Here is a 22,583-nt window from a genome sequence, read left to right as displayed (position 1 = left end):
ACTGTACGCATAGGCAGTGCCCCCCTCGACGGCAGGGCCCGCGCCGGGCTTGTCCCCGGCGGAGCCTCCAGCACCGAGGACAGGGCCCGGCGTGAAGAAAGTAATGAACCCAAGAATGAATGGCTGCTAGAGGGCGGGTGGCCGCGAGCGCCTGGGCTCGCGGTAGCCGGAGGGCTAAGGGTGCCAGCGCGGGCTCCACCCCCGACCCCGCCCCAGGGCGGTGGCGCCGCGCCCCCTTCCGGCCGAGCCGGAAGTGGAGAGGGCTTCCCATGACGCTCCGCGGGCCGATCATTCTAACGCACGGAGCTGAGGGAGGAGGTCGCGATGGCGGCCCCGGAGCCGGAAATCCCGTCGCCGGCCGCAGGCACTGGTAAGGCATGGGGGCCCGGGCTTGCGGCTCCTCGGGGCCCTGTTTCTTCCCTACTGCCGTCCTGTCCTATCACCGCGCCTCTGGTCCTTCTGGTTCCGAGCTCCGGGTTCGTCCGCTCTCCGATGAGACTGCGCCTCGCCCTCTTTTCCCTGGGTCAGGAGCCCGATTTCTGAGTAGAGCCTCAGTCACTGACCGGGAATCTCTCTCGTATCGGCCACTTAGTCATGTACGGCCGCGGGGGTCAGGAATCCCGCACGTACGCACTAGGGTATCTGCGGCGTCGGGGTGTGCGTGGTGGCCGCAGGGAATGCGAAGCCCGACCCTGGCTTGTGTCTCATTTCCCTCTCTTGTGTCCTAGATCTGGAGTGGTTTGACCAGTCGGAAGAAATTCACGGCTCCCCGGTGGAACTGCCGGAGACTGCCTCTGCCCCCGAGGCTCCCGGCTCTGCGGAGCACTGCTGCCCGAGAGACTGCATGGTGCCGGTGGTGTTTCCCGGGCCGGTGAGCCGGGAAGGCTGCTGCCGCTTTACTTGTGAACTGCTCAAGCACATCATGTACCAGCGCCAGCAGCTGCCTCTGCCCTACGAACAGCTGAAGCACTTCTACCGAAAACCTTCTCCCCAGGTAGGCACGGGCTACGGGGGGGAGACGTCGCGGCTCTTGCCTGGCGAGCAGGTGGAACGGGGATCCGAGCCATCTGCAGGGACAGTCGGCGGCGCTGGCTCCGCGCTCGCGTCTTCAGCGGGGTGACCCTCTCTGGTTTTTTCCCTCTTGCTGTCTTCTCCCGAAACCCCTATTAAGTGTTGCTTTTGGACTCGAAGAGTTGAGCCTTTACATTTTAGTTTCTTTTCTCCAAATTTTCATGTTTGGTTTTTCCTTGATGGGGGAGTTCTTTGACTTTATATTCCAACACCAATACAACTTATTCTTTTTTTTTGGCAATCATTGTTAAGAGTTCTTAACTTTCGCATATGCTCTTTGCTCTTTTTCCCCCCAAAATGAGTTTATTTTGCTCTCATATATATATACATATATATATATACATATATATATATACACATACATACATACATATATACCCCAGCAAAAATTGACTGCTTTGTGGCATGCCACCAAATTTCCTTGGCTATCTTAGCTTCTTATATCTGGCCGCTCTCTTGGCTGTTGGAAGGGTGGGAGAACTATGGCACAAAGAGTAGATTTCACTTTTTGCTGTGATGTTGATAAAGCCCAGTGATGTGGCGATGACATTCATTGAGCTAGACGTTCAGTCTTTTTAAGATTTATTTATTTACTTGAGAAACAGAGTTAAGAGAGAGAGGGAGAGAGAGAGAAAGGTCTTTCATCTGTTTCACTTCCCAAATGGCTGCAAGAGCTGGAGCTAGGCTGATCGGAGCCAGGAGCCAGGAGCTTCTTCTGGGGCTCCCATGTGGGTGCTGGGGGCCCAAGCTCTTGAGCCATTTTCTATTGCTTTCCCAGGCCATCAGCAGGGAGCCAAATCAGAAGTGGAGCTCCTGGGACCAGAACTGGTACCCATATGAGATGCCAGCTCCGGAGGCAGATGCTTAACCTAGTATGCCACAGTGCCGCCGCCCCCGCCCCCCACTTTTTTTTTTTTTTAAGATTTATTTATTTATTTGAAAGTCAGCATTACACAGAGAGAAAAGGAGAGGCAGAGAGAGAGAGGGGTTTTCCATCTGATGGTTCACTCCCCAGTGGGCCGCAACAGCTGGAGCTGAGCTGATCCAAATCCAGGAGCCAGGAGCTTCTTCCAGGTCTCCCACTTGGGTGTAGGGGCCCAAGCACTTGGGCTATCCTCCACTGCTTTCCCAGGCCACAGCAGAGAGCTGGATCAGAAGAGGAGCAGCTGGGACTAGAACCGGCACCCATTTAGGATGCCGGTGCTTCAAGCCAGGGCATTAACCCACTGCACCACAGCGCCATCGCCCCTCACAGGGTTCTTTAAAAGGCATTAGCTTCCCCTACCTTGTCTCTCTGTCTCACCAAGCTTTGTTGTCACAGGCAGAAGACGTGGTGAGGAAGAAGCCGCGGACGGCTGCCGAGGCCAGCAGCAGGAAATGCCAACAAGCCCTGGCGGAACTGGAGAGTGTCTTCAGTCACCTGGAGGGCCTCTTTGCCCGAACCCTGGTACCACGAGTGCTGATCCTCCTTGGGGGCAGTGCCCTAAGCCCCAAGGAGTTCTACGAACTTGACCTGTCCCGGCTGGCTCCCTACAGTGTGGACCAGAGCCTGAATACAGCAGCCTGTTTGCGCCGGCTCTTCCGGGCCATTTTCCTGGCTGACGCCTTTAGCGAGCTGCAGGCCCCACCGCTCATGGGCACCATCGTCATGGCTCAGGGGCACCGTGACTGTGGAGAAGATTGGTTTCGACCCAAGCTCAACTACCGCGTGCCCAGCCGCGGCCACAAACTGACCGTGAGCCTGTCCTGCGGCAGGCCTTCCGACCCAACAGTGGCTTCGGACGATTACATCTGGTTCCAGGCCCCAGTGACGCTGAAAGGCTTCCACGAGTGACGGAGGACGCTTCCTCATCCTGGAAACGGATGGCCGAATGGCCCGGCTCCCTTCGGCACCGAGCCACCCGACTCTCGCTTGGAGCTGGCGTTGCTTCCCGGTGAGAGGGGAAGGCACTGTCCTGGCTGCCTCCCCTCCTCACACTTCCGGGGGGCTGACGGTGTGTGGCTAGGACCATGGTAATCATCCCTGAGCTACAGCTTGTTGAATCAAAGGTTGCTTTTCCCAGAGGGTGCTGGGTCAGGTGTTTCTGTTTGGGCTTGCAGAGCAAAGCCGGGTCCAGAGAGGGACACTCCTATGGAGGCGGCCCTTCTCTGCTTGCTTGTCGTGTCCTTGCAGAGTTTTTACTGGGGATGTAAAGGTGGATGCAACTCATGAACTTAAATACAAAACAGATGGATTCAGAGTAAACTTTCCTGGAATGCTTGACTTAAAGAGACCCTTCCGGCTGAGACTAGAGGGTTTTGGCTTTCTCCCGGGCCTCTTCTGCTGCAGGCCTTCCAGGATATTTTGTTACAGGTAGGATATCCCTTCTCTGGAATGCCTAGAACCAGAGGTGTGGCACATTTGGGGATGTTAGCATCTGTGTAATGAGATATCCTGGGGATAGGATCCAAGTCTAAAGATGGAATTCATGTATGTGTTATTACACTTTGTATGCACTAGCCTGAATTAATTTTATATGATATTTTTAATAATTTTGTGCATGAAACAAGAGTTTCATGGTGTGAAATTTTCTACTTGAGGTGTCATGTCAGCATTCAAACATTACAGTTTTTGGATTTTTGAATTAGGTATACTTAGCCGATAACAAGCCAGTCTGGGGAGTTAAGTTCGATTGGCTCAAGTTCTATAAGTTTTTTTTAAGATTTTTTATTTGAAAGTCAGGGCTGGCGCTGCAGCTCAATAGGCTAATTCTCCACCTTGCGGCACCGGCACACAGGGTTCTAGTCCTGGTTGGGGTGCCGGATTCTGTCCCAGTTGCCCCTCTTCCAGGCCAGCTCTCTGCTGTGGCCAGGGAGTGCAGTGGAGGATGGCCCAAGTGCTTGGGCCCTGCACCCCATGGGAGACCAGGAGAAGCACCTGGCTCCTGCCTTCGGATCAGCACGGTGTGCCGGCTGCACAGCGCCGGCCGTGGCGGCCCTTGGAGGGTGAACCAACGGCAAAGGAAGACCTTTCTCTCTGTCTCTCACTGTCCACTCTGCCTGTCACAAAAGAAAAAAAAAGAAAAAGAAAGTCAGAGTTACACAGAGAGAAGAAGAGGCAGAAGGAGAGAGAGAGGAAGAGAGAGAGAGAGGTCTTCCATCCGCTGGTTCACTCCCCAGTTGGCTACAGTGTCCGGAGCTGCATCAATCCAGAGCCAGGAGCTTCTTCTGGGTCTCCCACAAGCGGGTGCAGGGGTCCAGGCATTTGGGACCCTTCTGCTGCTTTCCCAGGCCATGGCAGAGAACTGGATCAAAAGTGGAGTGGCTGGGGCTTGAACCGGTCAATGCCCATATGGGATGCCAGCCCTGCAGGTGGTGGCTTTACCTGCTACACCACAGCGCTGGCCCCTGTAAGTAGTTTGATAGCAGAGTTGGGAGTGGAGTCCCATCAGCTCCTTCATGCACTGACTTCAAGCCCAACATTCTCTCCTTGCCACATGCTGATCTTGGTGCCCCTTGGGTTCTCTATGTCCAAAGCAAAAACGACCTTTGTGTGGGAAGAACTGTGGTGAGGGACTGAGCTTAGCAGGCCCCATCGAGAGCCCAGTGATTTAGGGGAAGTCTCTGGCCCTGTGCTTGGTCTACCATAGACTCTAAGCGGGGGAGGAGCTCCTCCGCAGACTTGGCACCCTCACATGCCCGGAGCTACAGCTCTGTTCCCAGGGCTTGGAGGGTCACAGGGGCTGCTGGAGGGACTCCTGTCAGCCAGGGGAAGGCAGCGGCATTCCGTCCTCATGGAGGCAGCTGTCAGCGAAACACAGGGCACGTGCCATGCCTGGGGAGCTGAGGCCTCGGGTGAGACCCTGCAGACCCCTCCAGCTGTTCCGGGGGGGATGGGGGGGCTGGTCAACCTAGCCTGTCTGCCCTTCAGATCTGGGAGGGGACTGAGGAAAGAACAGGGAGGGGCTCAGTCACTGGCAGAGGCCCCAGGACTGCCCTGGGGTCCTGTGGGATTTGCTCCCTGAGGCCAGATGTGCCGTCTGGAGCCCTGCCCAGCCTTCTCTGTAGCTGTTTGACTGCTGTGGGCAGTCACTGCTGGCAGTGTTGTCCTTAAGCCAAACCCCACCTTCCTGCCGTGTGGGTCCCCCTCAGCTGCGCTGGAGGTGCCTCTCCTCATCCTTGCTGGTCCCTGGGGTAGGAGAGCAGCTGCTCATTTCCCCAGTAAGAAAGTTGAAAGAATCCTCTCCCTGCTGGTGCCGAGATAGGTGTGTGCTTATAAACAGGTGATACATAATTGCGAGATTGTTCGAATGGGTAACATATCCAAAGCGCTTGAAACAGTGTAAAAGTTTTTGCTTTAAGTATGTAACACACAAAGGAACTTAAAAGTTCATGGGACATTCTCATTATCCCTGCACTGAACTTTTTCGTGAGCTTGTTGAAGCCCCTCCTGTATACACTGTTTGGAGCACTTGCATGTGGTACCTAGGCCCAACTGCCTTACAGTGTATGCGTTATTGTTCCCACTTTATAGATGAGGCTTAGGGAGATTGGTGGTGAAACGTGGATTCGAACCCAGCCCCCTGGCTCCAGAGGCTGAGCACTTCCCATGGCGTAGTACGTCTGTGTTTTACTGGGCAACAGTGAGTCAGGATTTGTTCTGCCAAAGGCGTTGGCATTGGGAAGCGGCAGGACTTCCCTCCCTGGTTCCTGACATGGAACCTGCCATTAGCAGGCGCTGAGTAAACATGGGCTCAGTGAAAACAAACCATTTGGGCTCTTTGATGTGCTGGGTTCACTTAAAGCATGTTCCATCAGCCGGCATTCGGCCTGTTTGTTCTGCCTGATGCCCTGACCCAGGGACGAGGACTCGGGCCACATCTCCCACTCAGGGAAGGGAAAGGCCAGGTGGCCTGACGAGTGGGAGTGGAGGAGCTGTGAACAGAAGGGGAAAGGGCTGTGGATTGTCCTGAGGTGGAAGACACATTAAACCGAGTCAGGTCCCTGAGATATTAATTTTAAAAGCCTACATAAGCAGTGCCCAGATAATCAAAACAAAGCAATTATCTGGGCGGTTTAGACACTTGTTTCTCTGATGTGGGGCCCACGTCATTCTGATTTCATGTGCCCTCTACAAAGGAATCCAGAAATAAGTGCAATTAATAGTAACAAGCCCATCTCCTCCGCTGGCCACAGGCTTGCTGGGAAACTTGTTTGTCTTTGTCTGGGGACTCCAGAGGTGGCCATGAAGTAGTCTGAAGCCCAAGGAGGGGTCCCGGCTGCTTGCTACCATTTGGGTCTGAGAGCCACACGGTGGGGCCCAAGATAGGTAAATGTAGGTGGGAGCTGATGGGAAAATGCAACCTGTAAAATGTTGCCCTTTTTTTGTACCCCTCTGCACACCCTCCTTTCCCAAGGTGTGGCCTAAACCTTGCCCCATTGCCTAATCGTCCTTTGCCATTTAGGTAGGAAGGTCTATGGAAGGCGTAGATAAAGAGACATCTGGTGACCTTGGAAGAAACTAGAACTGAGGGACCCATTCTGTAAGGTCTGACTTGGGGCAGGAGAGGGGTGTGGGTGTGGGTTAATTGGCAGAATCTTAGGGATCCCAGTTTCCTAACAATTCTAAGGTCAAGAAGTGACATTACTGGGCTGGTGTGGTGGCACAGTGGGTTAAGCCACCGCCTGCAACTCCAGCATAACACACGAGCACAATTCCAGTCCCAGTTGCTCCACTTCCGATCCAGCTCCCTACTAATGCGCCTGGGAAGGCAGCGGAAGATGGCCCAAGTGCTTGGGCCCGTGCATCCACGTGGGAGATGCAGTTGCAGACTCCTGTCTTCAGCCTAGCCCAGTCCTGGTTCCTGTGGCCATTTGAGGAGTGAACCAGTGGGTAGAAGATACCTCTCGCTCTGCCTTTTCAAGAATTAACAATAAATCTTAAAAAACCAAGTGACATTATTGGGGAGAAATAATATAGCTAGTGGCAGTGTTGGTGCTCTGCATTGTTTTTCCAGGTTCCCAATACATATACAGTGAGAGCTCAGTTAAACCTCCACTAGGCGCTAGGGCTGGGCCGGGCTGTGCTGGGCTGGGCGGGGGCGGTCAACCCCGCGCTGTAGCTACCTCCTGTAGGGGAGCCACGTCCCAGACTCCGGAGGGCATCGGGGACTGGGGTCTAGTGTATGGCCAGGCTCTGCGGAAGGGCCCGGGCCAAGGAAAAGCGCGCGGCAGGCGGGCGGGTGGCTGCGTGAAGCTTCTCGCGGGGCAGAGGGGCGGAGTTTCGGGTGTCCAAGGAGACGGCTTCCCGCGGGGCGGAGCCTCGGGTCTCCTTGGAGACGGCTTCCCGCGGGGCGGAGCTTCGGGTCTCCTTGGAGACGGCTGCCCGCGCCCCGACGGGCGTTGAGCTGAGCCGCGGGCCCGATGGACGCCGAGAGCCTTCTGCTGTCGTTGGAGCTGGCGTCGGGCAGCGGGCAGGGCCTTAGCCCGGACCGTCGGGCCTCGCTGCTCACTTCCCTGACGCTGGTGAAGCGCGACTACCGCTACAATCGAGTCCTCTTCTGGGGCCGCATCCTCGGCGTTGTCGCCGATTACTACATCGCGCAGGGCCTGAGTGAGAACCAGCTCGCACCGCGCAAGACACTGTACAGGTGGGAGGCGGGAGGCAGGGGAGACGCGGCCCTATGGACGAGGTGTGCGGGGCGGGGCGGACAGCGCCGGAGCTGACGGCCGGGGGCGGGGCCTGGGCCTGGGACGGACAGTTGGGAAAGGGGCGGGGCTTGAAGGGCGGGTAAGTGGATGGGCGGGACCTGAGGGGCGGGGCCCGGGGCAGATTGACCGGGCCCGGAGCTCAGTGGAGATTCAGGTGGGAGTGGGTTTGTGAAAGGGGGCGGAGCGGGGTGAAGGCTCCTGGAGTAGAAGCTAGGTGCGGGCGAGGCGCCGGGACTGGCATTCCGAAGGCCTGACCGGAGGAGGCCCAACGCCCCGGGGAAGAGTCCGGAGGAGGTGTGGACTGGCTGCGCAGCAGGGGAGAATAAGGATGGGGATAAAAGGGGGATTGATCTGGGAAAACAGGACGTGCAGCCTCCTCCTGACTGCCCCCGGCGGGGCCGGGACGCTTGCCGCTTCGCTGAGCCCTTCATTTACAACGGTGACTGCCTGCATCCTGCGCTGGACCTGGGATTACAAAGATGGCTCAGCACACCTCTTTTCCGAGTCACTCGCGCCTTAGGGAGGGCCACAGGTGTGGCCCTCCGCGATTACAGCACCTGCGTTAAAGCAGGTGTCAGCAAAGGGAGCCAAGGTGGGCATTCCAGAGACCCCAGAAAGCAAAGGAGCTGCTCGCTCTGAGTTCAGGAAGGCGAGTGGGCTTTCTCCATCCAGGTGTGGAGAAAGGCGAGCAGTCAGAGGGTACAGTGCTGCGAGCTCTCGATGCCTGGAGAAGGCTTGGCTGTTCAGGAGGAGCGGCACAGGGTGTTAGGCTGAACTAGAGGGAGAGCTGAAGCTGTGAGCTCTGGCCGCAGGCCATGGGGAGCTGTTGAGCTTTAAGCAAGAAAGCCTGCTCAGATCTGGGTGAGCCGAATGGTTTGCAAGTAGAGTGAGCATTTTGGAGCCTCTTGTAATGTTGAGATAAAAGGGTTTGGGGGGCCGCCGGTGCTGTGGCATAGTGAGTGAGGCCGCCACCTGCAGTGCCGACATCCCCCATGGGTGCCAGTTGGAGTCCCGGCTGCTCCACTCCTGATCCAGCTCTCTGCTGTGGCCTGGGAAAGCAGTAGAGGATGGCTCAAGTTCTTGGGCCCCTGCACCTGTGTGGGAGACCCGGAGGAAGCTCCTGGTTCCTGGCTTTGGATTGCTGCAGCTCCTGCCATTGTGGCATCTGGGTAGTGAACCAGCGGATGGAAGATCTCTCTCTCTCTCTCTCTCTCTGACTCTGCCTTTCAAATAAATGAATAAACCTTAAAAAAAAAAAAAGGAAAAGGTTTGTAAGGAAGAAGTAGCTGAGGGAATGGTGAGGAGGGGATGGATTGGAGAGGGGTGGAGTCAGCGGACTTTAGACTTAATGGGGATGACGGTGAAGAGGTCAAGGGTGACCCATCCTCCAGTTTGGGCAGCTGAGTGCTGGCACCACCACCAGGAGGGAAGAAAGGCATCAGGACTGGGAGGGTCAGTGCCTTTGCTGCGAGGGGCCTGGGGGCAGGGTGTGAAGAGGCATATGCATTTTTAAAAAAGATTTATTATTTATTTGAAAGGCAGAGATGGGGGGGAGAGAGTACACTTCCATCCACCGGGGGGTTCACTCCCCAGATGGCTATAATAGCCGGGACTAGGCCAGGTGGAAGCCAGGAGCCAGGCGTTTCTTCTGGGTCTCCCATGCAGGTGCAGGGGCCCAAGTGCTTGAGCCATCTTCTGCTGCTTTCTCAAGCACATTAGCAGAGAGCTGGATTGAAAGTGGAGCAGCTGGGACTCGAACCAGCGCCCGTGTGGGATGCTGGTGCCACAGGCGGTGGCTCTACCCACTACACCACAGCGCTGCCCAAGGAGGCACATAAAAATGCAGGTCTGGACTCCAGAAGAACAATTTGAACTGCAGAGAGATTGGGCGTTCCTTTCATTTTATCCTCTAAGTATTTGTTGGGCACCTGCTTACGTACTAAACATTAATTTAGGTACCAGGAACTCAGAGGTCAATGAGAAAATCCTCGTCTCCGCGGAGCTTACTTTGCAGTATGTATTTGGGGGCAGGGGGAGGGGGCTAGATGATGGACAAGTGCACAGGTGAATTACACGGCGGATAATGTTGAGCGCCAAGGGGACAGAACTTGCAGGAGGGGCTGTGACAGATGGACTTTGAGAGGAGCCCTGATGTGACTGAGGGCTGAGCCATGTGGATTTTTTTTTTTGTTAATAAAGATTTTATTTATTTGTTTGAACACCACAGTTACAAGAAAGGGAGAGAGTGAAAAAGAGATATCTTCCCTCTGCTGGTTCATTCCCCAGATGACTGCAACAGCCAGGGCTGGACCAGGCTGAAGCCAGGAGCTTACACTGGGTCTCCCATGTAGGTGGCAGGGGCTCAAGTACTGGTCATCTTCCCCTGCTTTTCCCAGGCCATTAGCAGTGAGCTGGATGGAAGTGGAGCAGCTGGGACGTAAACTGGCATCCATATGGGATGCCGGCATCGCAGGCAGTAGCTTTACCCGTTACAGCTTAACACTGGCCCTGCTTTGGGTATCTTGGGGGACAAGAATTCCAGGCAAGTGCAGAGGCCCTGAGGCAGGTGTGTGCTTGTGCATTTGTGGAGCCCCGTAGAGCCTGGAGGGGCTGGGGAGGTGTGAGGGAGGGGAGAATGTTGCAGGACACAGAGCTCTGTGGGGAGCCACAGGGCCTGGCTCAGTAGGAAGAGGGCTGTGATCTGGCTGGCATTTGAGTAGCTGGGTGGGGCCTAGGCTGAAATGGGAGCAGATATAGAAGAAGGAAGGCCGGTTGGGTGCCTACTGCCGTGTCCAGGAAAGAGCGGATGGTGGCGTGGGTCCGGGGGAAGGGTGCTGAGTGGCGGCTGGACTCCAGGTACTCACTAGCCTGCAGCTGAGGCTCTGGGAGGCAGCGGATGAGACGAAGAAAGAGAAGAGGGGTGGGAATCCATTCCTAGGAAGGCTTGAGGCACTGGAGGAGGGGAAGGGAACAGAGATGGTGCTACCTTGGTGGATGGGGTGGTGGGATGGGCGGCCTTCCCCTAGCAGCTTCTCAGAGGGGAAAGGAGGGGCTGTGGGCTGGAGAGGGGGAGGGAGGGGGAGGAAGGGACCGCTCAGGGCCACTGAGGGTGTTGTCAGAGCTGACGAGGAAGGGGGTGGAGGGCAGAAGCATTTTTTATTTTAAAGATTTATTTGAAAGGCAGAGTTACAGAGAAAGAGAGAGGAAGAGACAGAGAGAGAGATCTTCCATCCACTTGTTCACTCCCCAAATGGCCCCAAAGGCCAGAGTTGGGCCAGGCTGAAGCCAGGAACCTGGAATTCCACCCACTCACACGGGTGCAGGGGCAAAGCACGTGGACCAACTTCCACTGCTTTTTCCCAGGCGCTGGGTCAGAAATGGAGCAGCTGGGACTTGAACTGGCCCTCGTATGCTGGACTTACAGGTGGTAGCTCAACCTGCCTTGCCACAGTGCTGGCCCTAGGAGAAACATTTTCTCGAGGGGCATGGATTGAGGACCGCTGTTGTTTTAGACAATCAAGTGGTTTTTATGTTCAGAGGGAACTAGAGAATGAGTGGTGGCAAGGCAGAGAGCAGGCTGGGGGCTTAGGCCGAATGGATTGGAGGGCAGGAAGGAGGGGCATGAGAACACAAGGTCAAGGTAGGGTTGAACACGGGTTGAGGGCCTGCCCCAGTGTAGGGGCTCCCAGTGCGGAAAGTTCAACCTCCAGGAAGCCCCCCAGAACTTCTCAGTCCACGTAACTAAAAAGGGGCTCTGTCCATCTCGGCCTGTGCATTCGGCAGGAACTTGATCATGAACTTGGGTCTTTCCCCTGGCTCACGATTCTGCAGCATGATCCTCTCTCTTTTTTTTTTTTTTTTTGACAGGCAGAGTGGACAGTGAGAGAGAGAGACAGAGAGAAAGGTCTTCCTTTGCCATTGGTTCACCCTCCAATGGCCGCCACGGCCGGCGCACCGCGCTGATCCGATGGCAGGAGCCAGGAGCCAGGTGCTTTTCCTGGTCTCCCATGGGGTGCAGGGCCCAAGCACCTGGGCCATCCTCCACTGCACTCCCTGGCCACAGCAGAGAGCTGGCCTGGAAGAGGGGCAACCGGGACTAGAACCCAGTGTGCCGGCACCGCTAGGCGGAGGATTAGCCTAGTGAGCCGCGGCGCCGGCCATGATCCTCTCTTGTGATGCTGGGTGGTGGCAGTGAGCGCAGCCCCTGGTAGGTCCAGTGGTCACAAGGGGAAATGACTCACATGTGAGCGTGTGGGTCGCTGTGGTCACTGGATCGCAGTAGGCATCAGGTCGGCTGTGTTGGGTGCCTCGCCCACCTGCAGTGGGTTTGTCAGGACAGAACGCTGCCGGAGTCGGAGTGTGTGAACAGGAGGCTTTTGCGATTGAAATTGCATTACATGCAGGGGCGGATGCACCCCAGGCACTTGGGGCTTCTAAGGGTCTCCAAACAGCACTGGGTGGGAACTCCAACAGTTCTTCCCAGGCCCAAGCCTCCAGGGAGGAGGGCAGTTTGGAGGATGGAGAGAGGGGGTTGGAGTCCAGGGGAGATGCCTGTTTTTGGCAGCCTGAACTGCGTCGAGTGGAGCCTCCTGCCCCCAGCCACGGAGGAGATGGCCGCGCAGACGGCCGTGGTGAAGGGCCGCTTCATGGGGGACCCCTCCCACGAGTACGAGCACACCGAGCTGCAGAGGGTGAACGAGGGCGACAAGGCCTTTGAGGAGGAAGTGGTGGTGAGTGAAGAGCAGGGGTGGGACAAGGGCCTGGCCCGCCAGAACCGGCGTGGGGCACAAACGAGAGCAGCGGCTGCCGTCGCTGTCCCCTTCTGTCCCGCCCAGCTGGGTGGTGCATCGCTGGGCATGCTGGGAACTGGGCCTCCCTCTGCCCTCCTGTCATCCTCACAGCTCCGGAGTGGGCCCAGCCCCACCAGGTGGGGGAGAGGAGGACAGGGGAAGTGACTTGTCCAGGGACACACAGCTCTGGGGGACAGGGGGACGAGGGGACAGGCAACTCTTGGGAAAGCCGGGCTCTTGTGGGGGGTGGGGGAGAGGGGCTGGTGCTCTCTGGGATCAGGGCTGGTGTGGTCTTTTATTTTTGTGTTAATTTCCACCGTATGATGACCCCATGGTTCCAAATTCAAAGATACAACAGGAATATGGTCAAGTCCCCCTCCATTCCTGTCCACCAGGGGCACACACCTCTTTCTGGGTTTGCATGTGTACATGTATGTCTGCACATGTGTCTTTCTGTGTCCAAATCTTTCTGCTCAAGATGCAGTCTGGATCAGAAGCATCACCATTCTAGTGTTCAGAAACATAGAGTCCTGAGCCTCAGCATCTGTAATCTACATTTAAAAAAATTATTTATTTGATAGAGAGAGAGAGAGAAAGAGAGATTTTCCATCCTCTGGTTCACTCCGCAGATGGCAGCACTGACTAGGGCTGTGCCATGCTGAAACCAGGAGCCAGAAGCTTCATCCAGGTCTCCCATATGGGTGTAGGGACCCAAGCACTTGCATCATCTTCCGCTGCTTTCCTAGGCCATTAGCAGGGAGCTGGATCAGCAGTGGAACAGCCAGGACTCGAACAGGCACCCATATGGACTGCCAGAGTGGCAGGCAGAGGCTTAACCTTCTGTGCTACTATGCTGGCCCCATATTTTAAAAAAAAGATTTATTTGTTTGAAAGGCAGAGCAATGGGGAGAGAAGGAGAGAAAGAAAGAGAGAGAGAGAGAGAGCGTTCATCTGCTGGTTCACTCGCCAGATGGCTACAACAGCCATGTCTGGGCCAAGCTGAAGCCAGGAGCCAGGAACTCCGTCCTGGTCTCCTAAGTAGATGGCCAGGGCCCAGGGGCTCACATACTTGAGCCATCTTCCACCGCCTTCCCAGGTGCATCAGCAGGGAGCTGGGCCAGAAGTGGAGCAGCTGGGACAGGAACCAGCACTGCCACATGCAAGTGGTGGCTTAACCTACAATGCCAACCCCAGTAAGCTACATTTTAACGTGCTCCCTGGAGATCTGAATTCACCTTATTGGAGCCTGTGACACTGCTTCTCGAGAGATTTGTGCAGATACAAACCTCAGTAAGGGGAGCAGCACTGTCTGTGGTGCAGCAGGCTGAGCCTCTGCTTGCAGTGCCGGCATCCCATACAGGCGCTGGTTCGAGTCCCGGCCACTCCGCTTCTGATCCAGCTCCCTGCTAATGCAGCTGCGAAAGCAGTAGAAGATGGCCCAAGTGCTTGGGCCCCTGCACCCACATGGGAGACCCAGGAGAAGCTCCTGGCTTTGGATCGGCCCAGCTCTGGCCCTTGCGGCCATTTGGCGAGTGAATCACCAAATGGAAGATCCCTCTCTCTGTTTCTCTGTCTCTCTGTAACTCTGCCTCTCAAATAAATAAATAATTTTTTAATTTATTTTTTTAAAGAAGGTAATTCTCCTGTTGGTGGGCCCGACACCTTTGGGTCCTCACTCACCTGAGCAGGCTACTATAAAAGCCTGCAGTGGGCCCAACACCTTTGGGTCCTCACTCACCATGTGGCCCTGCCTCCACATGCACTCTGCTGTTGCCAACGGCGCTGCCTGGTTTTGAACTTGAACCTCCAGAACTGGGAGCCAACATAAGCCCCTCGCGCTGTGAAGTTAGGCCTCCTCGTGGATTCTGTTATGGTGACAAGAAGCTGACAAATAGGAATGAGTTAGGGGCTTGTGTTCTGGACCAGACAAACCCAGAAGGGAAAACCCAGGCTCTGCACTTGACCCTGGGGGCCCGCCAACCTTAGGGTGTCAGTCTGCAAAGCCTCAGCAGCAACCTGTGCGCCCTCTGCCCTATAGGCCTCACCTCCCAGGCCTCGACATTAGCTTCAGGTACGTGCAGCCCCGGCCCAGGCACTTATTAATCTCAGGCTGCATCCCCGCTCTGTAGCCCACTCACGTGACAGCCTGGGGGAGTGGGCGGCCCTCTGTGGACGTGTGCCCTGTCCCTGCCAGCACTGCTCTCCCGAGCCATCCCGGAGTCCTTTGGTGTGGGGTCACCCTGCGTGTTAGTGCACCTGGAAATGTGTGGGAGAGGCTGTGACAAGGGAGAAGCCTAGAAAACAATGCCAAAGAGTTGGGTATGAAACTACGAAGCTGTGACCCCAGTTTAGTCTCTCTCACTCTCTTTCTCTCTCTCTCCCCCTCTCTTTCCCTTCCTCTCTCTCTCTCTCTCTCTCTCACACACACACACACACACACACGTGCGTGTGCGCACACGCACCCATAAAGAATACAATGAAGTGTACCAACATGTTATCAATGATGCTCCTTAGGAGGGAAGGTTATGAGTGGTTTTAATTTTCTTGGGTTATCCAGATTTCCTTTTACTTTTTTTTTTTTTTTAAGATTTATTTATTTATTTGAAATAGTTACACAGAGAGAAGAGAGGCAGAGAGAGAGAGAGAGGTCTTCCATCCATTGGTTCACTCCCCAATTGGCCTCAATGGCCAGAGCTGCACCAATCTGAAGCCAGGAGCCAGGAGCTTTTTTTGGGTCTCCCACTTGTGTGCAGGGGCTCAAGGACTTGGGCCATCCTCTGCTGCTTTCCCAGGCCGTGGCAGAGAGCTGGATTGGAAGAGGAGCAGCCAGGTCTTGAACTGACGCCCATATGGGATGCCGGCACTGCAGGCCAGGGCATTAACCTGCTGTGCCACAGCGCCGGCCCCTATCCAGATTTTCTGCAGTGAGCATATATATTTGAGATAGAGAGGAGAGAGAGAGAGAAAGAAGAGCACACTTCCATCTGCTGCTTCACTCTCCACATGCCCACAGTGGCCAGTTCTGGGCCTGGGGCCAGGGCCAGGAGTTTAGAACACCATCCAGGTCCCCCACGAGGGTGACAGGAACCCTGTGACTGAGCCGTCACTGCCCAGGCAGAGTCAGGAGCTGGAGGTGGAGCCAAGGACCAGACTCAGGTGCTCGGCCAAACACCTGCCCCTGCTTTTATATTTTACTGTGTTTTTAAAGATTTATTTACCTATTTATTTATTTGAAAGGCAGAAAAAGAGGTCTTTCATCTGCTGGTTCACTCCCCAAATGGTTGCAACAGCCTGAACCAGGCCAGGCTGAAAATAAGAACCAGGAACTTCATCCGGGTCTCCCACATGGGTACCAGGGGCTCACATACTTGAGCCATCCTTCATTGCCTTCCCAGGTACACTTCAGGGAAGCTGGATTGGAAACCAGGTAGCTATGACTCGAACCGGCATTCTGATAATGGGACGCTGGCATTGCAAGTGGCGGCTTAACCCACTGCACCACAATACTAGCGCCTCTATTTTATTTTCAAAGACCAGTTATGTAGGGGCTGGCAGTTATGTAGGTTAAGCTGCCACCTTTGATGTCTGCATCCCATATGAGTATCAGCAGTTCAAGTGCTGGAGAAGCAGTGGAAGATGGTGCGTGTGCCTGGGCCTCTGCCACCCACATGGGAGACCCTGATGGAGATCCAGGATCCTGGCTTCAGCCTGGCCCAGCCCTGGCTGTTGTGGCCAGTAAGGGGAGAGGACCAGCAGATGGAAGCTTTCTCTCTCTCTCTGTCTCTCTCCCTTCCTCTCTTGAAAAAAATTATGTATTTTGGCCAGCGCTGCAGCTCAATAGGCTAATCCTCCGCCTGCGGCGCCAGCACACCAGGTTCTAGTCCCGGTCGGGGCGCCGGATTCTGTCCTGGTTGCCCCTCTTCCAGGCCAGCTCTCTGCTGTGGCCCGGGAGTGCAGTGGGCCCTGCACCCCATGGGAGACCAGGAGAAGCACCTGGCTCCTGGCTACGAATCAAGCGCAGTGCAGCGGCCATTGTGGGGTGAACCAACGGAAAAAGGAAGACCTTTCTCTCTCTCTCTCTCTCTCACTGTCCACTCTGCCTGTCAAAAAACAACAACAACAACAACAACAAAAAAAAAACCAAACAACAACAACAAAAAAAAACCATCTATCCACTGGTTCATTTCCCAAATACCTGCCATAGCCAGGGCTGGGCTGGGTCACAACCAGGAGCTGGGAAGTCAATCCGGGTCTCCAACCTGATGGCAGGGACCCAAGGAACTGAGCCTCTCAGGCTGCACATTAGCAGGGAGCTGGACTGGAAGTGGAAGGGCCAGGACAGGAAGCAGGCACTGATATGGGATGTGGGGATCCCAGGGGGTGACTTAACCGCTGCACCAAGTGCAGATTTATTTTATTTATTTGAAAGGTAGAGTGAGAGGGAGGGGGGGGAGAGAGCGCTTCCAATGCTGGCTCACTCCCCAAATGGCCCCAATGGCCAGAGCTAGGCCAGGCCAAAGCCAGGAGTGGCAGGGGCCTAAGCACTTAGGCCATTCTCCACTGCTTTCCCAGACATGTTAGCTGGGAGCTGGATTGGAAGCAGAGCAGCCAGGACTCGAACCAGCAGTCACATGGGATGCCGTCACAATGCCGGCTGCAGCTTTTATATTTTAAAAGGTAAAATACGTACCATTTAGACACCATGCTAGGCTGGTGTGTCTCTGGCAGGATATATAAGGAACTTTTCATGGGGTTTGGGGGAGTGGGGTTAGAGAAAGGCAGAATTCTGTATGTGCATGTGTGTGGTTTTGAATATTGTTCCACCTGTATGTGATGCCACTTCAAAAAATAAAAAGGCAGAAGGAAAGAGAGGGAGAGAGCTTTGATAGGAGAGAGGGCAAAGCCTTGTCAGTGCGCCCTGGGTAGCTGTGGTCCGTGCACTGTGGGTCGCAGGGAGACGCTCACACGGAGGGGCGTGCGCACAGCCCCCTGGCCGACAGCTCCCGTCTGTGCCCTCAGGTCCAGATCAAGGAGGAGACGCGCTTGGTGTCCGTCATCGACCAGATCGACAAGGCTGTGGCCATCATCCCCCGAGGCGCCCTCTTCAAAACCCCTTTTGGCCCCATCCATATCAACCGCACCTTTGAAGGTTTGTTCTAGGCCGGAGCACCTGGCCTGGGGGGGGGGGGGGGAGGTGTGTGCTCCGTGGGGTGCCTGTGGTCTGCACAGGCTGGCCAGCTGCTCCTCTCCCCCGCTTCAGGGTGTCGGGGGACCCTCACCCTCCTCACCCCTGCAGTGCTGGGGCTGAGCACCTGCTCCCTGCCTCCCTGCCCCCCACCCCCTAGGACTGCCCTTGTCTGAGGCCAAGAAGCTCAGCTCCTACTTCCACTTCCGGGAGCCAGTGGAGCTGAGGAACAAGACCCTGCTGGAGAAGGCCAGCCTGGACCCCTCACTTGACTTCATGGACTCCCTGGAGCATGACATCCCCAAAGGTATGCACGGGCTGGGGGCTTGGGCTGGGTGGGAACGGGCCCTCCCCGGAACCAGCTCCGTCTAGCCACTCAGTGCTGCAGGTTTTCTAGTGGACTCCCGCGTGCTCGCCACAGCTTCCGGACAGGAAACATCTCAGCATCTCTTGATTTCCATAAACAATCTTTTTTTTTTTTTTAATTTACTAACTTAAAATTTTTAATTTTTGTTAGCTGACATGCAGTTGTGTGTGTTCATGTGTGCAACGTGATGCTTTGAGGCATGCCTACGTTGCAGAATAAGTTTAATTAACAAATGCATTATCCTCCATAATTATTGTTTGTGCGATGAGAGGACTTATCTTGGCATTTCTGCACGCAGACGATATATTGTCATTAACCATAGCGGCCCTGCTGTGCAATAGTGACCTTACCTCCTCCACCTGGCTGGGGTTCTCTATCCTTTGACTAGAACCCCTCTCCCCGTCCCCTCCCCCGTCACTCCAGCCCTGCTAACCACCGTCCTACCCTCTGCTTCTGTGAGCTCAGCTCTCTTCCGTGTCACCGGTGAGTGAGCCCATGCCGTGTGTGTCCTGTGCCCGGCTCATTGCACTTAGCCTAAGGTTCTTGGGTCCCTCCATGTGGCTGCAAATGATGCGATTTCCTTCTTGATGGCTGAACCGAATTCCACTGAGTACCCAGACCTCCCGTTCTCTTTCCATTCACACACTGGTGGCCACAGGTTGGTTCCCTAACCTAGCCACTGAGGAGACAGCGGTGAACATGACCGTGCGGGTCTCTCCACAGCAGTGTGGGGGGGCTGGATCCCTGGTGACCTTGAAGGGAGCTGACTGGGTTTCTTCCCCGGCCACGCGTGTACCCCAGCTTTTAGTCACTGACCTCCACCCAGAGTTCCAGCAGCAGCTGTGGACTGGCTGGCAGACCCCTGCTGCGCACACGTTTGCTTGCTGCTGTGTCTAGTGTGCCTTTAATCTCAGGATGCTCAGCGTCAGGGGCACAAACCCTGCTTCCGCCTGTCCTGGGGGAGGGGCCGTCCTCAAGATGGGCTTGAGGCCCCAGGCCCTCAGCGGCCAGGCCCAGGGCCCACTCAGTGCCCTGCTTCTTCCCTCTCCACGGCTGGTGTTTCCGAGACCTCGAGGGGTCCTGACGATGCTGATGGCAATATTGGTGACAATGGCAGCTCATAAAGGCAGGGACACTGTTCGCAGCCAGATGCTGGGCTCAGCCCTTTCCAGGCCTTCCTTGTCCGCTCTTCATGGCCAGTCTGTGGGGCGCGTGTCGTCATCACCGCGCCTTACTCGGGCTCCAAGAGGTGCACCCAAGGACGCAGTGGTAGAGCATTGGACTCCAAGGCCCCGGCGTCCACCGTGACGCCAGGCAGGCGGGTTTCCTGTTCAGTGATGACCGGAGTGGCAGGCAGCTGTCCACCCAGCCACTTAGGGGAACACCTGTGAGGAGCCGCAGCTTGCAGTTGGGCTGGCTCTGATGTGGGCAGGGTGGCAAGGGCCCCTGGCATCCGACAGCCTGGGCCGGATTCCGGAATCAGCCACTCATTGGCACGTCCCTCAGTTTCCTCGTTTCTAAAAGGAGAAAATTGATCTTTTTCTACCCTGGTGGGTTGGTATTGGAATGAAATGGGGCTTCACGCACAAAAAGGACTCAAACATCATTATTGACTTTTAGCGGCCAAGTCCTTAGGGACAAATTGGGGCAGGCTAGGAGGGTACAGAGGCTGGGGGGGAGGTCGGGGCTGAAGCTGGGGTGGCTGATGAACAGGCCTGAGACAGGCAGGTGGGAGAAAGGGGCGGGGCAAACCAGCAGTCGGAGGAGTGGCCACTCTGGCCTTGGCCATACGGGGGCGTCTGAGGCCAGCACCCCAAGCCCAGCCAGTCCGCAGTGGGGGAATAAGGCAGGTTCACAGGGGTTGGGGCGTTTCTCACCCACCAGGCCTACTTTTCAGACCTTACATCTGCATCGCCATCCTCAGCCCTGCCAGGAGCTGGAGGGAGCCAGGAGTGCTGGGGGCAGGCCCTGTGCTGGCCAACTGAGATCCTCGGAGTCCCCGTCATCGGCTTCAGCCTGTGTCGGGGAGGCCACCGCAGCCCTCTCCCCTTCCCCAGTAGCTGGGTGCTCCTGGCTGGGCTGAGGCAGTCCTGGCAGAGGGTGCTACCCCGGGTGGCATGGGCAGCTACATCTTCCTGAGGGACGCCATCAGGCCTGTGGGCCCTGCCCTCCCCGGGGAAGGAAATGCAGGCGGCAGCTCCTTGTGGCCAGGGGAAGTAAGGTGTGGAGCTTTGGAGGCTCCTTCTCAAGGTTTCTGGGGCCCCCATGCTGTGAGCCCATCAGGCCTCTGGGAGGTGCTGGGGCTGGTCCACTGGCAATGGCACTCACTCTAAAGCCTCCATCCGTGCCGGTGGGCAGCAGGGTTGCGAGATCTGCTGAGGCTCCCCTTCCCCGTCCACCTGGCATGCTGCTTGCTTGCTCCTCCGGGCTGGAGCCTTGGGAGCTGAGAGCTCCTGGCTTCTCCTGTCTGTGTGGCCTGACCTGTCTCTGGGTCTCCAGGCCCTCCTTCCAGAGCCACCACGGGGAAGGCCCAGCAAGAAGCCTGGCATTTTCTCAGGACTGTTTGGTGGGGATGGAGGCGGCACGGCTGGGGACAGCACACACTCTGCCTTACCAGCCAGTGCAAGAGCAGAACAGTGGCCAGGATAGGCCAGCATGGCTGCTAAGCAGGGCTAGGACCCAAGCAGGGGTCCCCTGGGGGATAGTTTCTTTCCAGGTCTGAGGCAAGTGTTCAGGGTGACCCTGTGCGACTCTGAACAGGTGTGGTGTCTGGGTGATGCTGTCTGGGGCCACTGTTCTCATGAGCTGTCACATCGTGCCCTGTGACCGGAGTCTCGTGGGGGCCCCTGTCTAGTTCAGCGGGGGATGGAGTGGAGTAGGACCATCTTTCTAGTGGATGCAGGGCGATGGCTCAGAGTTCTCCGAGTTTAGGTGGCAGCGAGGTGACAGAGATGGAGCAAGAGGTTGGGAAGCCAGCTCTCTAGACAGGATCCTGCCAGCCAGTGCGCCGTTCCTGTCACTGTTGGCAAACAGCCACTGGCTTGCTGGTAGGACCAAAGCCGGGCATGTGTGACGCCACTGGAACAAGACTGACACCTCCTTACCTTGCGGAGGCTTGTGGGAGAGCAGATGGAACAGGAAGGTTGGGGGATTTAAGTGGAAGAAGCCTTACAAATGGGGTCACAGGTGTCTTGGGAAGCAAGCAGGGAGGGCTGGAACGGAGACTTCCGTCTTGCCTGGCAGACTGGGCTCTCACCACGCTCAGCAGCAATGCCCAGTTCAGGCAGCAGAGGGCAGCAAGGGGCCTGCCTGGCCGTCTGGACAGCGGCCTTTGAACGCTGCCCCTTCGGCTGCTGGTGGAGGCCAGGCAGGCACTGGAGAGGGGTGGGGAACTTGTGCTCAGGATCACCCTTCTCTCGGGGTACGTGCAGGTGGCTCTTCCCACCTGTCCCTTGGAGGTGTGGCTGACAAATGCTTGACCTTGGGGACTGAGGGACTTGGCACAATCCTGTTGCTAGGCTTCTGGGAGTTCTGACTTGCCCTTGTGGCCCTCAACAGGACTCATGGCCATCTTTTATGTGTAACAAAGAAACTTCTCTTGGGGCTGGTCTCAGGTTTGTCACCTGCTGCCTCTGAACAGTCCTGACCCCCAGCCCAGCCAGCTGTCTCCCGGTCAGCAGGAAATGTAATGAGAGGTACACCCTGGCCTCAGTTCACCACACTGGCAAGGTGGGGGAGGAAACTCAGGAGGACTTCTTGCCAACTACCAAGGGGCTCTCCCCTCCGGATTTACTGGCTTTTGCCCCCCACTACAGCCTGAAAACACAGCCCGGAGAAGAGGGGCTGCTGGGGGATCAGGAGAGGTTTGAAGAGATGGGGAGAAGACTTGGGGCTTTGAACTGAAACACCAGGGCCGCGGGAGGCCTAGAGGGGTGACAGCAGCCGGCTGTCACAGCTGCAGTAAGTGGGTGAAGGTGACAGCAAGTGCCTGGCTCCTCAGGTAGATGCTACGTGACTCCTGGCACGTTGAGAGTCCCTGTGTTTCTCGAGCCAGGGCCAAGGAGACAGGAGAATGGCAGGAATGGCAGCGCTGTTGCCGCCGGCCCCTCACATGCTGTGCTGTGCTTGCCAGCACTCTGGCCTGCTTGGCATGGCCTCTCGCCCCAGGGCGGGCACTGCCCTGTTCCAGCATCCCTGCTACCACCTTCTTGCTCTCGGGGTAGGGGCCTTGCTGTCTTGTCTACGGGGACATGGCCAGGCTGGTAATGCCCTCACACTGATAACCGTGACCTGAGGAGGAAGGGCTGGGGGCTCTAGGATCCTGGGGAGCCCTGGGCCCACACAGATGGCAAACTGCCCCTGTGGCTGGGCACTGGAACATGACAGAGCCTGGCCTCTCAGCCTAAGGGTGCCATTTGGGATGGGCTCCAGGGGCAGGTAGGGACAGCGTCTCTGGAGAATGCTGGCCTGGATGACAGCC

At 56.3% G+C, this 22,583-nt stretch overlaps 2 protein-coding genes across 9 annotated transcripts in view; both read left to right on the top strand.

The window, feature by feature from the left end:
- The first annotated feature begins 210 nt into the window (after positions 1–210).
- Positions 211–3,622, top strand: MAD2L1BP (MAD2L1 binding protein). Its single transcript, XM_002714435.5, has 3 exons — positions 211–370; positions 729–994; positions 2,393–3,622. Exons 1-3 carry the CDS (start codon positions 325–327, stop codon positions 2,903–2,905), a joined length of 825 nt encoding a protein of 274 aa, XP_002714481.1. The 5' UTR covers positions 211–324; the 3' UTR covers positions 2,906–3,622.
- Positions 3,291–22,583, top strand: part of RSPH9 (radial spoke head component 9) — a 39,043-nt gene continuing 19,750 nt past the window's right edge. The window contains exons 1-5 of one of the 8 annotated variants that reach the window (XM_089333898.1): positions 7,393–7,700; positions 12,326–12,491; positions 17,571–17,700; positions 17,897–18,043; positions 18,134–19,914. In XM_089333898.1, coding sequence (XP_089190024.1) covers positions 7,474–7,700; positions 12,326–12,491; positions 17,571–17,700; positions 17,897–18,043; positions 18,134–18,234 — 771 coding nt within the window. In that variant the 5' untranslated portion in view covers positions 7,393–7,473 and the 3' untranslated portion in view covers positions 18,235–19,914. Of the gene's footprint in view, positions 3,425–7,392; positions 7,701–7,943; positions 8,056–12,325; positions 12,492–17,570; positions 17,701–17,896; positions 18,044–18,133; positions 19,915–22,583 lie in introns of those variants that run through there. The other 7 variants (XM_017345152.4, XR_016234582.1, XM_089333900.1 and 4 more) reach the window with 7 other exon arrangements.

The sequence above is a fragment of the Oryctolagus cuniculus genome, chromosome 5 (assembly GCF_051225735.1).
Source record: "Oryctolagus cuniculus isolate XC-2025 breed Fujian yellow rabbit chromosome 5, ASM5122573v1, whole genome shotgun sequence".
Taxonomy (NCBI): domain Eukaryota; kingdom Metazoa; phylum Chordata; class Mammalia; order Lagomorpha; family Leporidae; genus Oryctolagus; species Oryctolagus cuniculus.
This window is presented reverse-complemented; position numbering and strand designations above follow the sequence as displayed.